The sequence below is a fragment of the Wyeomyia smithii genome, chromosome 1 (assembly GCF_029784165.1).
Source record: "Wyeomyia smithii strain HCP4-BCI-WySm-NY-G18 chromosome 1, ASM2978416v1, whole genome shotgun sequence".
Taxonomy (NCBI): Eukaryota; Metazoa; Arthropoda; class Insecta; order Diptera; family Culicidae; genus Wyeomyia; species Wyeomyia smithii.
The window spans coordinates 135,510,683-135,525,037 of record NC_073694.1 but is presented as its reverse complement, the minus strand read 5'-3'; the positions used below and the strand labels follow the sequence as shown (position 1 = coordinate 135,525,037).

General features: G+C 35.9%; 1 protein-coding gene across 1 annotated transcript in view; it reads right to left on the bottom strand.

Moving 5' to 3' along the window:
• LOC129717217 (optomotor-blind protein) overlaps nt 1-13,882 on the bottom strand; it is a 219,182-nt gene extending 205,300 nt beyond the window's left edge. The window contains exons 1-2 of the mRNA XM_055667072.1: nt 13,853-13,882; nt 12,867-13,056 (exon numbers count right to left, since the gene is read on the bottom strand). Coding sequence (XP_055523047.1) covers nt 12,867-13,056; nt 13,853-13,882 — 220 coding nt within the window. The remainder of the gene's footprint in view (nt 1-12,866; nt 13,057-13,852) is intronic.
• Between the last annotated feature and the right edge of the window lie 473 nt (nt 13,883-14,355).

The following is a 14,355-nucleotide window of genomic DNA, read 5'->3' as shown; positions in this document are numbered from 1 at the left end:
TTAGTGTAAACAGATTTTTGTAAGAAGCAGAATTGTATACCAGTTTTGGCAGTGTATTAAGTGTTAAATGCGCTAGTCACTATCCCAAATATTCAATGTACTAATTATACGAATATTATTTTTCCCCAATTTTAAAAACCTAGATGAATAGTTAAAAACCTAAATGGAACCATATTTGGCAGGTGAATGTTTTTAGTGGTAACAATTATGTTCCATAATCGACCTCAGGCAACATTTTGGATTGTAAGATGGCAATTTCCGGTTTCTGGAAAACAGCCAAAAATGGACTATTTTCACCCAATATAATAATATCCGGATAAAGAAAGATACACAGGAGCTAAATTCGACCACAGATACAATTTTGAATTCTAAGATGGTGACTTCCGGTTTCGGAAAAAAACAGCGGCAAACGACCAAATACCACCCAAGATGGGTATTTTCGGAATCGTAATGATGCACTGGAACCACAAATCGACTTCAGACACCATTATGAATTGTAGGATGGCAACTTGTCTGCCGCTCATAGCAAGTCCGTCCCATTTGCGTTTTGGTGCTGATGAGAAAACAGCAATTAAAAATCGTAACGCTTTAGGTGAAATTTTGCACTCAAATGCTTTTTCAATCAAGACCATCAACAGAATTTAGTACTGCAATGACAATCTAACACTTTTGCATCATAAAACTTGCATTAACACTGAAATTTGATTAGAATTTGTTGAAAATCATAAGCTGGGACTCACTTGCGACTACTTTTACGGTACGTAGCCAGAATGATAGCAAGTCAGTCCCATAGCCAGCTACGACCGGTGGTGGAAAACAATCTACTGCAAATCGATGGTGGTGCTATAGCGTGCGTTTGGAATGAATCCATCGCTGGTCAATTTATAAATGACCTTCTCTCGTGCTTCATTAAACATGTTTTTGTGAGAAGCTCAACACAATGTACCAACTGCGCCGCTCAAAATAAAATTAGATTTTGTTTTTACATTTGATACCTACTACTGATAAATTCAAAATCAGTTTAGGTGTAGGAACTTGTTCTAAATTTCCCTGAAAGCAGTCACACGATCGTGACGGCGGACAGCTGCCACGTAGCAGTGGAAGCAAATATGAAAGAACACCTAACTATAGCTTAGGAAAATGTTTGCTCCGTTAAAAAACAGCTAAGTAGCGTACCGAAGTATTTGATATGACTGACAAATTCTTCAAAACGAAATTCACGACAATAATTGAACAATTCTTACCCACGTCTTTACATAAAATACGGATAAAATACGAAAAGTGGTATTTACTAAAGAATGCCTAAACTAACAATACAGTGACACACCTAAAGCGATCACTGTCAACAAACAGCTAAAAGAAATTACTGGTGGAAACTTTGTCTTGAAGAAAACATTGTACTATCAGTTAGAGCCACACGATGTAGAACGCGTAAAATTCAATCAAACCTCCTATTGAATATCACTTAATACATCCAGTTCAAAACCTGAAGACCATAAGTTGTGGTAAATATCATATTTCTCATAATCATTATTGACTGTGGGGTTGAATTGCGAAGATTTTTTCAATGGGACCGACTTGCGATCACTTTTGCTATGGGACAAACCGACTTGCTATTTTTTTCATAGTTCCTCAGAACGAAGTATTCGAAAATATTTGTTTTATCGAAAGTAGATATAAAAAGGAATTGATTCCATAAATAAACTCAAAATTGATAAAAATGCAATTGGGACGGACTTGCCATGAGCGGCAGTTGTGGTTTCTGGAAAACAGCCAAAAATGGCCGATTTCCGTCTAACATGAGTATCTCCGGATCTATAATGATACACAGCAGCTGAAATCGACCACAGACCTCATTTTAGATTCTAGGTTCCGGTTCCTGGGAAGCAGCGGAAAACCCAATATGGGTGTTTCTTCAACCAGAATGACGCTCAGAGGCCAGAAATTATTTTAAATACCATTATGAAATCCAAGATGGCAACTTCCGGTTTGTGAAAAACAGCCCAAAATAACCAAATACCATCCAATATGAGGATCTCTGGAACCAGAATGATGCAATGAGCTAACAATTGACCTCAGGCACCATTTTGAATCGCTAAATGGCAACTTATAGGAAACAGTCGAAAATAACCAAATAATACTCAACATGGATATTTCCGTAATCGAGATGATGCATAGAAACCAAACATTGACCCTTGACACCATTTTGAATTAAAAGACGACCACTGTTAGTTTCTGGAAAACAACCAAAATTACTAAATACCTCCCAATAAGAGTATTTCCGGTGTCAGATGATGCCAGAAAATATGCTGAAAATGACCGAATATCACCCAATATGAATATATTCAGAATTAGGGCGCCAAAAGCCAAAAGTCGAAAATTTTGTCATTTCGATAAAACCAATCATTTCAAACGATTTGTCTTTTGACTTCGGTCATATCCTATGGCCGATTCGTCGTGCATTTGCAGACTTTAAACACATCGGAAGGAATCAATGAATTTGAAACGTTCAAATAGTATGACACAACATTTAAATTATGTTGAGACCACATATATCAATCAAAGCAGGTATAGTTTTAAATAGCCTTTGAATTTCTTTTCTTTCCATAACTTTTGAGCCACATATCAAATTGTTATGAAGTTTGTTATTTGTAAGTTTGAAAGATGACTTGTTCGTATGTCACTAGTTATGTTCAAATAAGTCATGTAATCTTTTAAATAATAGACTTTCGTTGTTTCATTAACAATTCAATACATAACGGTGGCTTAAGTTCAATTATAATCAAATGAAATGGGAACGTATGGGGCAGCCAAACTTTGAAACCACGTGTTCAATCATATTTCATCGGTTAACCCTTAACTAGCCCGCTCATCTGATAATAATATTGATCAAATCGGTTGTGTAGTTTCTGAAATAATGAAGTTTCGTGATTTTCACATTTCGGTACTTTACAGAAGAAGTTACAGTCCGATTACAGTAAAATTCAATAGGGTGTTACGAGGCAGCTAGACTTATTAGTTGACACTAATTTTGTAGATATTGGGTCAGCCATCACTAAGAAAAGTGAGTGAGTTCAAGTAGTCTTCGGAATATGTTCCTTTTCATAGCTGGATTTCACATTTTTAAACATAACAGGAAAAGTAATAGCCTGATTGCAAAACAAATCAATAGGGTCCTATGGGCAACTAGACCTTCCATTTGACACTGATTTTATGAAAATCGGTTCAGCCATCTCTGAGAAACATGAGTGAGATTAAGTAGTCTTCAAAACACGTTTCTTGTTATAACTTTTGAACCACAAGTTCAATCTTTATGAAATTCAAAAGTTAAGGGTATTTCAGGTAGCCCGTTCATTTGAAATCAATGTTCAAATCGGTTGTGTAGTTTTCGAGATAATGATGTTTCATGATTTTTACATTTTGAACCATGGAACTAAAAATCCGATTACAATGAATTTTAATAGGGTCTTATGGGACAACGAGACCTTTCATTTGCAATTAATTTCATGAAAATCGGTCCAGCCATCTCTGAGAAAAGTGAGTGAGAATAAAAATCTGCACATACACACACACATACATACAGAAAATGCTCAGCTCGTCGAGCTGAGTCGAGTGATATATGCCATTCGGCCCTTTGGAGCACTTTTATACTTTCGGTTTTGCAAGTGATTGCTATACCTTTCTAGGAGAAAGGCAAAAATGATTATATTTGAAAACTTGTAAGAAATTCAAAAGGAGTGCCAGAACATCTTCGTCAAGATGAATGGGATTTTTAATCCGCTGTAATGTGGTTACTAGGGTGCCAACCAAAATGGTCATTTTGAGAAACCCCTATACAAAATGTTGACCTACCCGAAAAAACACCCTGTGCAAAATTTTAGCTCAGTCGGACCTAAAATGGGGTGGCACGAAGCAACTGAATTTGTCCTTTAAAAATCCAAAAAATTAACCCAACGGAATGGGGTGCATGAATTTTTGGCTTCCGAAATTCTTTTTTGGTGCCAGATAGCTTCAAAATGCATGAAACGTCGAGAATAGGGTTTGCAATATTCCCGAGAATAGATTTCCCGGGAAACAGGAATGAAAAATCTCATTTCCCGGGAATTCCCGGGAACCGGGAAAGGAAAAAATCCTTAGCAAAAATGAGATTTCAAATAAAGTTTATTAATAAAAATTTCAAACTATCGTTTAAAATTTAATTATCAATTGAAGAACAAAATTTATTCAAGTTCACTCCAGAAATTCATGAACAATCGTCTATCAATCGCCTCAGATCCGCTGACAATTTTTCGTTAGGCCCAAATAATGTAGTTCCCTTCTGTAAAACTTTGCTTAAGATCGCTGAATCACCGCTGGTGTTTGATTTCTAAAATACTTCTACATCACCGATTCCAGCTCTTGCTACATTTCATTAGAAACTGAAGAGTCCAATACTTTTAGTTTGTTGAAGATAAAGCTGAGTGTTTGGCAGCCAGATGTTGAATGCCTTCGTAATTAATGTGAAATCGCGGCCACGACCCAAGTCAATGTAAACTGACTGAGTTTTATTAATTTATTTATTTCTGGTCGCATTGATTTACGGGTTTCAATTTTTTTATCAATTTACAGGTTTCAAAATTTTTTATCAATAAACAAAGTAAAAATCAAGCAACTATCCGCTTAGTAGTAAACTCACTAGCAAAAAAAGACATGAGACGAAGAAAATATTTCATAATTTATCGTTTACTGAATAAGACAGCATATATTTTTGACAAATAAATTAGGCAAATAATTTGATATTACACGGCAAGCAAATATTGATCGTCGTTTCAAGCAAATATTTGCTTCGTATAATGCACACTATGAAGCTGCTCTACACTTCTACGATGTAAGTTTCGTGTTTTGATACGATATTTAGTTTTATAGCAATATTGTATGAAAAATTGTCCGAGAAACTCGGGAATTCCGAGATCCCGGGAATTAATATTCCTATTCCCGGGATCCGGGAATCCCGAGAAAAGGCAATCGGTCCCGGGATTGCAAACCCTAGTCGAGAAACAAACATTTTCATCTGAAGAGAAAATTTGTGATTTTGGTGATTTTTCGAATTTCTCAAGGTCAAACTTTAACGGCTTTGCGCCACCCCGTTTTGAGTCCGATCGAGCTAAAATTTTTGCACAGAGTGTTTTTTCGGGTAGGTGGACATATTGTATTGTTTTTTTTTTTGTATTGTTTTAATTTTCTGGTTCCTTTCTACCATATAAGTGATTGGCACCCTAGGGGTTATGAAGGCGTTATCAGAGCTCCATTGTAAGCTTTTTTAAAAGAATTTTCTCTTTCATACTTATCTCTTTTCAACCATTGAAGAATACCGCCTACCGATAAGAAGGGAAGTTAGTTGAACATTCAATGGTAATTCGAGCAGCTCCTCTCATTTGATTTTGGGTCATTTTTTCTCGTCTTTTTCATGCTGCTAACGAGTTTTAGCGACATATTCCACAACTAGAAAATACAATGCATTTCGTTGGATTGCCACAAGTAGGTACTATTTTTATGGTATGCGTAAGATTTCACCGAACCTGCAGCCCCAGACGGCAATACTGAAGAACTTAAACGAGAGTTAAGTTGGAAACACTGTTTTTTACTTTTGTATGAATAAGCTCGATTGTTTAATCATTCTCGACCTTCGATCTCCGAATCGTTACCCAATATTTTTCAATAGGACAAAAATTTGGACAGATGAGACTTTTTTCATTCAAATCAAACATAGCTACCATTTCATGACCTCATGACTGTAATGGTAACTGGTCAAATAAGTCTGTACTGCAATGGTAACTGGTCAAATAAGGCTGTACTTGTATCAGATGAATGGTGAAATTCTCTTTCGAAGACAAGGGTCACTCCAGTGATAGAAAACAATCATTTTCACCCTGTAAACGCGCACAGTTAAAAAATCAAGTAGATTCATTTATCACTTAGTCATTATCGCATAGCAAAATGAAAAAAATAAAGAGCTAATGTTTATTCTACGCATCGCAAAACATCGCCATTACTTATTACGTTGAAACTAGGTGGCGGTTGAGATCCTAATTAATAGGAAGAAATATCGACCCGCTTATAACGTACACATTGACCCCCAGAAAAACGAACGCATCCGAGCAAAAATTTACCAAACAAGATAATCAAACAAAAAAGAAACAACAGACATTCATGCCAAAGCTTCAGTTCAATATTATTAGAAAAACAACCATATCCTAGAAGATCAAAACAAGAAGCCGAAATTTTTGCGTATGGCATTTTACAGAAGCAACACGGGCGCTATTACAACTGTTAGAGACTCACGTTCACGTAGGGAATTGCCGCGATCAATGGTTGTTTTATTTTACGCCCGTTGCCGTACCTGCAAATAAAAAGAAATAAAAAGAGAGTTTTAAAAAAGTATTTCAAGCAATCGCAGTGAGGGTAATTTTCAGTACGTTCTAAGAAAACTTAAGAGAAGTCTGGAAAAAAATATCTTACTGTTAGAAATATCATGATCATGATTATCATGACGAGTGTGTCGCCTGAACCGCGCTCGGTATATTAACAGAAAACTAGTGCAAGTGCAATTGCGTAGATGACCATCGATGCAGTCGGCAAGGGGCAAGCAGTCTCAGTCGTACCACCGTGAGAGAATAGTGCGAAGCGGAACTAACAGATTCTATACGCACACCGGGGAGCTCATTACCGTAGTGGTGTATATCAAACGTTGATTTTTTTTTTTTTCAATATCATGTCCTTCACCTTTCTTCGAGCGAATAGAATACGGCAATTCAAAACGACACAGCGACGGATCTGGCAGAGGCGAACTACGAATTGCCTACTACACTTTGTAGGCTTTTCAGTAAACGAGTTGAGTCTGTGGTTGTGCTGTAAGTATCGATCTTGCACGGTCTACACTTAGTAAATTAGCCGTAAGCAAGCGAGAACGTAAGCATAGAGGTTCGGTATTAGACACCTGTTTCTTAGAATGTATGATTAAACGATCGTTTAGATGGTGAGTAGTTTCTCAGATAATGGGGTACAAAATACGCTAGATGCACAGTCACAGTTTTTATCGCGTTCTATTGTTTTTGACGAATACAAACATAAATTTCAAGGAATCTTCCAATTCAAATCTTTCGGTCGCATGAACGTGAACAAGGGAAAACTTTATCAATGATTTGAATGGCACTTGCACATCTATTTGTATATTTAGTGTTATAAATTATAAACTTCCCGATGATATTTGACGATGCCCGGGCAGAAGAGCATAACAAAATCATATTACATATTTAGCTATGAGAACTTATCGTGTTATTCGAAAGATATTCACATTTCGTACATAGATATGATAGATCATATCTCGCTATGCCTTAAATAGGATATTTCAGTTGCCTTAAAAATATCTCATTAAAAGTAAGTTTTAAGGGAAAATTTTTCGTTATTGATTATTTATAATATATTAAGTTGTGCATTTAGTGTTCAAAATTGGGAAAATCACATGTATGCCATGGTTTATCACGTACCATCTAAGTGAACTAAATAACGTCAAACAGGATGTATCGCGTGAATTTTCTGTCCAAAAATCAAAATGGCGAAGCTGTTGTCTGATTCGATTCAGTGAATTTCTCGATGACTTGTGATGGATAAGTGAGTTTTCGGAAAATCTATATAGTATCCAGTTTTTAGCTCACAGGTTTCACAGAGCTTCAGTTCAGAGGTGGAGGAGTTACCTGAACACAAACAGCTGCACTGCCGCTATTCGCATAATAGTCCTATGTAAAATTTGAGTGTTTTTTTATTTTTTTTTGCGATAATGGGTCCATTTTGGCATGCTTTTAAAAAATAACCATTAAAAAAGTAAGGTTTGATTCCCACAACCTCGATTTTGATGGCTATTCTTGAAGAGCATGCCAAAATGGACCCATTTCCGCAAAAAAAAAAACAAGAAAACATAGGACTGTTATGCGAATAGCGGTAGTGCAGCGGACAGTAACCATCGCTGGCGAATTTCGTAATATTTATCAGTTTTTATGTCATTTTATTTATTCACGAATTGACAAATTTGCATACCCGAGTGACTTATTACGCAACATATTTCTAAAATTTCTGAAAACCATTCCTATCTATTAAAAAATTAGATATATTTTAATTAAAAACCCTAAATTAATCCACCTAGCGGTCAGACCCAGCCTTTCTCATTCAAACTTATTATTTGTAAAAATAGATTTACATGAACGCTTCAATTTAATAAATGTGACGACGCGAGACAGGACATAACACTTATTATTCTTGTTTTGTAAGAATAATAAGTGTTACGTCCTGTCTCGCGTCGTCGCGGTATGTGATTGTTCTTACGTTGGCACAAGAAAATTAATAGAGTTAATAAATGTGTATTCACTCTTTTGGTTCTAAAAATTGATGTTGTAATTTATACATATAAAAATGCATTCAGGTCTGTCTGTCTGTCTGTCTAATCCATATAGGCTCGAAAACTAACGAACCAATCAACGTGAAAATTTGTGTGTAGGGGTTTTTAATGCAGATAAAGGTTCCTATGATAGTTTGAAACCCCTCCCTCTTCTGTAAGGGAGGGATTCCATACAAATGAAACTCAAATTTCTGCACATCTCGAGAACTAATCAACTAAAAGGAACCAAATTTGGCAAATGAATGTTTTTAGTGGTAACAAATATGTTTCATAATCGACCTCAGGCAACATTTTGGATTGTAAGATGGCAACATCCGGTTTCTGGAAAACAGCCAAAAATGGCCGATTTCCACCCAGTATAGTAATATTCGGATCAAGAATGATACACAGCAGCTGAAATCGACCACAGACCCCATTTTGGATTCTAGGTTGGCGATTTCCGGTTCTCGGGAAACAGCCGATAATGATCGAATAACACCCAATATGGCTGTTTCTTCAACCAGAATGACGCTCAGAGGCCAGAAATTATTTTAAATACCATTATGAAATCCAAGATGGCGACTTCCGGTTTGTGAAAAACAGCCTAAAATAACCAAATACCATCCAATATGAGTATCTCTGGAACCAGAATGATGCGATGAGCTAACAATTGACGCCAGGCACCATTTTGAATTGCTAAATTGCAACTTCTAGGAAACAGCCGAAAATGACCGAATAATACTCAATATGGATATTTCCGTAATCGAGATGATGCATAGAAACCAAACATTGACCCTGGACACCATTTTGAATTGAAAGACGACCACATTTAGATTCTGGAAAACAACCAAAATAACTAAATACCTCCCAATATGGGTATTTCCGGTGTCAGATTGATGCCAGAAAATCTGCTGAAAATGACCGAATATCACCCAACATGAATATATTTAGATTTAAGGCGATGTACAGAAGCCAAAAGTCGAGGATGTTGTCATTTCGATAAAACCAATCATCAAACGACTTTAAACACATCGCAAGGAATCAATGAGTTTGGAACGTTCAAACAGTACGACATCACATTCAAATTATGTTAAGACCACATATATCGATCAAAGCAGGTATAGTTTTAAAAAGTCTTTGAATTTTTCTTTCCATAACTTTTGAGCCACATATCAAATTGTTATTAAGTTTGTTATTCGTAAGTTCGAGAGATGACTCGTTCGTATGACACTAGTTATGTTCAAATAAGTCATGTAATCTTTGAAATAATAGACTTTCGTTGTTTTATTAACAATTTAATACATAACAGTGGCTTAAGTTCGATTATAATCAAATGAAATGTATAGGGCAGCCAAACTTTGAAACCACGTGTTCAATCATAATTCATCAGTTAACCCTTAACCAACCTGCTCATCTGATAATACGATTAATCAAATTGATTGTGTAGTTTCTGAGATAATGAAGCTCCGTGATTTTCACATTTCGGTACATTACAGACGAAGTTACAGTCCGATTACAGTAAAATTCAATAGGGTGTTATGAGGCAGCTAGACCTCTCATTTCACACTGATTTTGTGGAAATCGATTTAGTCATCTCTAAGAAAAGTGAGTGAGTTCAAGTAGTCTTTGGAATATGTTCCTTTTCATAGCTGGATTTCACATTTATAAACATAACAGGCAAAGTAATAGTTCGATTGCAAAACAAATCAATAACATAAGTGAGATTAAACTGTCTCCAGAACACGTTTTTTTTTCATAACTTTTTAACCACAAGTTCAATCTTTATAAAATTCAAAAGTTAAGGGTTTTTTAGGTAGCCCATTCATTTGAAACCAATTTTGTTCAAATCGGTTGATAATGATAATGATGTTTCATGATTTTTACATTTTGATACATAACCTGTTAACTAAAAATCCGATTACAATAAAATTGAATAGGGTCTTATTGAATAATAAGACCTTTCATTTGCAATTAATTTCATGAAAATCGGTCCAGCCATCTCTGAGAAAAGTGAGTGAGAATAAAAATCTGCACATACACACACACACACACACACACACACACACACACATACACACACACATACAGAAAATGCTCAGCTCGTCGAGCTGAGTCGAGTGATATATGCCATTCGGCCCTTTGGAGCACTTTTATACTTTCGGTTTTGCAAGTGATTGCTATACCTTTCTAGGAGAAAGGCAAAAACATACGTTGCATACAACGTGATACCTATCAGATACCCAAATGCTTTTCAGTTTACCAGTAGATGAATTTTTCGTGAAGCTCACATGAAATGCTGAATCTGCTTGAAAACGATAGTGAAAACTAACGTGAATAACGTGAAAATTTGAGTGCAGGCAATAAAATGGAGTGAATATAAACGTTAAAGTTTTCTTCAACTTCATTATCACTTTTTCGGTGATCTACTGTTGCTAATATTGATTCAAAAAAATGCCACATTTACCTGATAATGTATGCCTGCACGTTCATTATTTTCAATTTGAATAAAATATTTTGCTAACCTTCAATTTTTTTTTCAGTATGGAAAATTGCGGCGCGTTTTGTAATTGTTAAGGTAAGCATATCAAGACAAAGATTGAGTTTTTTTAATAAAGTTTCTGGCAATAGATGCACAATCAATAAATTCACATTGTATTTATTTAATATGTTTTATGCTGCGTCATTTTGATTTTTTTTTATCAAAATAAATTTTGTTTTTTTATATTCGAACATATCTTCAAATTTATAAAAAAGATTATTTTCTATGAAGTTTTTTTTTATCCCGAAACAATAATAATAAAAACCATGATTTTGCACCCCCTTTTTATTATACTGAGTTCAACAAAGTTTCGCCCTTCGTTAAACCAAGACACTAACAAGGTAGCTTTCTAGAGTAACGAACATCTATTTCTGTACCATGTATTAGAAAACAATTTTATTTAGATATTGTTTCTTCTTAGGCAATTTTATTTGCCGTCGCGATTGGCTTCATTTCGTTTTAATACAAAGTAAATATACTGAATATCGCTTGAAATATTGAATAATATGCAAAAGAAAAAAAATATCTTAACTGCGATCAATCATAACAGTAAAATATTGGTAAATTTGCCTGGACCTACATAAAATAACGATTAACTGGCCATTCTTCCGGTGCAAGTGTCAGAGGTGTTGATAACGCGTTAATGTATGGCAGCCAATAAACTTACCATCGTCATGTGTCAAACAGAGGTGAATAAAAAGCTATCCAATTGTGCTTGTATTGACACACTTTACACGGTGTCAGTCGAATTGAAAATGAAGCAATGTGTTATCGAAATTCCTGCAATGATTGCTAAATATTTTGTTCTTTAATTGGCTTGAAAGCCAGTTTATTTCTACGCGGATTGCGAAATTCTTTCACGGGTTTTATCCTTCAGCTTGAATATTTGATTTTTAGTACGGAGCAACACAAAAAGGGTTTTTTAAACTTGTGCACCAACCGTTAGAGTAAAAAAAAGAATAAATTGTAACACAAACGATCCTTAGTAGTGACCGCTGAGTTACAAGAGCAGCGACTATCTAATAGATAATCAATAGTATTAATAGCATAAAAGCTTAACTAAAATCTGAACATGACTACTTCAAGTAACTCTCAACGGTTCTTCATCCAAAGTAGGTTATCAAGCTAGTAGATGAATTATCAGCTGAATGTAATGTCTCTTAAAAGGTGAAAAACAACCAGTTTTAGACTGGCAAGAATTTGTCGAATATTTGCAAGATTTTTTGACAGCAGAACTAATTTAATCAAGGCAATAATTCAGAAGCGCATTGATAACTGAAAAATGTCACACATTCAAAATTACAAAGATTTTATTATCCAGAATAAACAGAAGGGTTTAAGGAAGATTAAAGTGTTTCTCTCACTGAGATCTCATAAATTTAGATATTCACAAGTCAAATACGGGTTTTTATTTCTAAAGTACAGCAATGCTACAATCCACAATGCTACAAAAGGTTGGATTAAATAGCGATTAGAACGATTGAGTATCTAGACTTCTACTCGACTTCAGTAGTCTCAATCCAGACAACTATTCGTACGATTGATAACTTTAAAATCTACTCATGATTCTTTAGAACAATAATCAGAAAGATTCACAGATTATCAGATATTTACCAATCAGGTGATTGAAAAACGCTCGACCTCATAATGTTTTTATTTCTTCTAATTTTCCAAAGAAACGTGTTATTTTCACTGTTTTTAATTTAATTTACAAACATCAATATCAAGTTTATTATGTTTCTAAAGGAGTAAAATATAATATAATTATTATTGGGATGCTTCTTCAACTTTCAACTTCGACGGTGGTCGTTAAATGTTAAGCTTCAAGACAATTTTTCATATAGTTTATCCAAACCTATCCACACGCGACTAACTCTATGTTTTACACTAGTGATTTAAATCTATTCAAAATATTACCTGTCGTCGATGCCGCTGGCCGATTACTGGTGGAGGACAGATTGTTGACCACATCGTAGCCATGATAGTCCAGCTTCGGGCTGGTCACCTCGACTGAGTGCGCCAAATCTGGGCCGTTATCGTTAACCGAAAACGCTTCAATCGTCGTTGTCGATATTCGTTTCCGTCGTCCAGCGTCGATGAATATCCTCTATTATTTTTGTTTGTTGACTAGCACTCAATCACGTTTTCATCCAAAATCGGTTGCAGTATATTGTTACCTGCTTTCGGTTACATTAACCGAATTGAAGATCGTATATTCTAGCGAATAAATGTTTCCAGTAATGTTGAAAAATCTCGCATGACACCTTTCAATGTATTAATCCGTCAATACGTAAAAGGTTTTTAGGCACTCCACCCTCACTATCGCAATGTTTATTCCTAGGCTATAAATCACAAAAAGCAAATATTCAACCATTGAGGATTTCACTGCTCAGAACTATTGCACTTTAATAGGTGATAAACAGTGAGCAAACATTTTCTCATATATTTGCTTAGCAAATGGCACACGCTAGTTATCATCTTTGATGACATTAAAAACGTATTCGCACTAAAAATATTTCGACTAATCATACAAGTGGGGTTCAGAGCGTTGCAGTAAAAATTCGCCTACGACAACTTAGTCCCATTTCCGCGTGCTGTTTTGGTCTATCATATTATAAGTTCTATTGCTCCTTCTAGATATAAAAATATCACTCCACGGAACGGATACAGGCGGCAATTGCGTGACCCTGAATGTTGCAGAGCGCACTCGGCTTTCAACAGGTTCAAAACCATTCTTCAAAACACACTTGTAACTCTTGAGCTTCACATGCTTCACGGCACCACGTCGTAGGCAAGGTCTAGGAAATCGTAGTAAATGCCAGTTGCATTGGTGGTATTTAAATTGCTCACTTTTCAGGCTGCACAATTCAACGAGGAAAGCTAACTTCGGTTTTCGTTCATACTTGGTCAAGGTTGATCTGATCGCGATCCATTTATGTCACTTATTGTGACCCATCCAATTCCACTGTACACTGTTCCAAAACTCGAATCAAACTATCGAGGAAAAAGTGTTGAAAATATATACTGAAAACCGAGAACCGTTTTACACCGAGTGCCTTTCACAACCCGGATAATGGACATGCTTGAAGACGCTGAACGCTGCTGGGCACCAGGATCAACAGCGAAGGAAGAACGATTGGAAATGTGCGATCGAGCGAGGATGAAGAACACGACTGTGGACACACGATTAGATAAAGGCACTCGCGGCAGGTAGTAGTCTGTACTAAAAACAAACAACACCAGCGCTACAGTAATGACTCCGACGGTGAATAAGCGGATGGAGGGCAATAATACACCGCGAAAACGTGATAATGAAGCTGGTAGTTGGACGGGTGGAGGAGAATCTAGACCTGCACACGCTGCTAGCCCCAGGTGGTGGCGAGAGTGGGATGGTAATAGCACAATC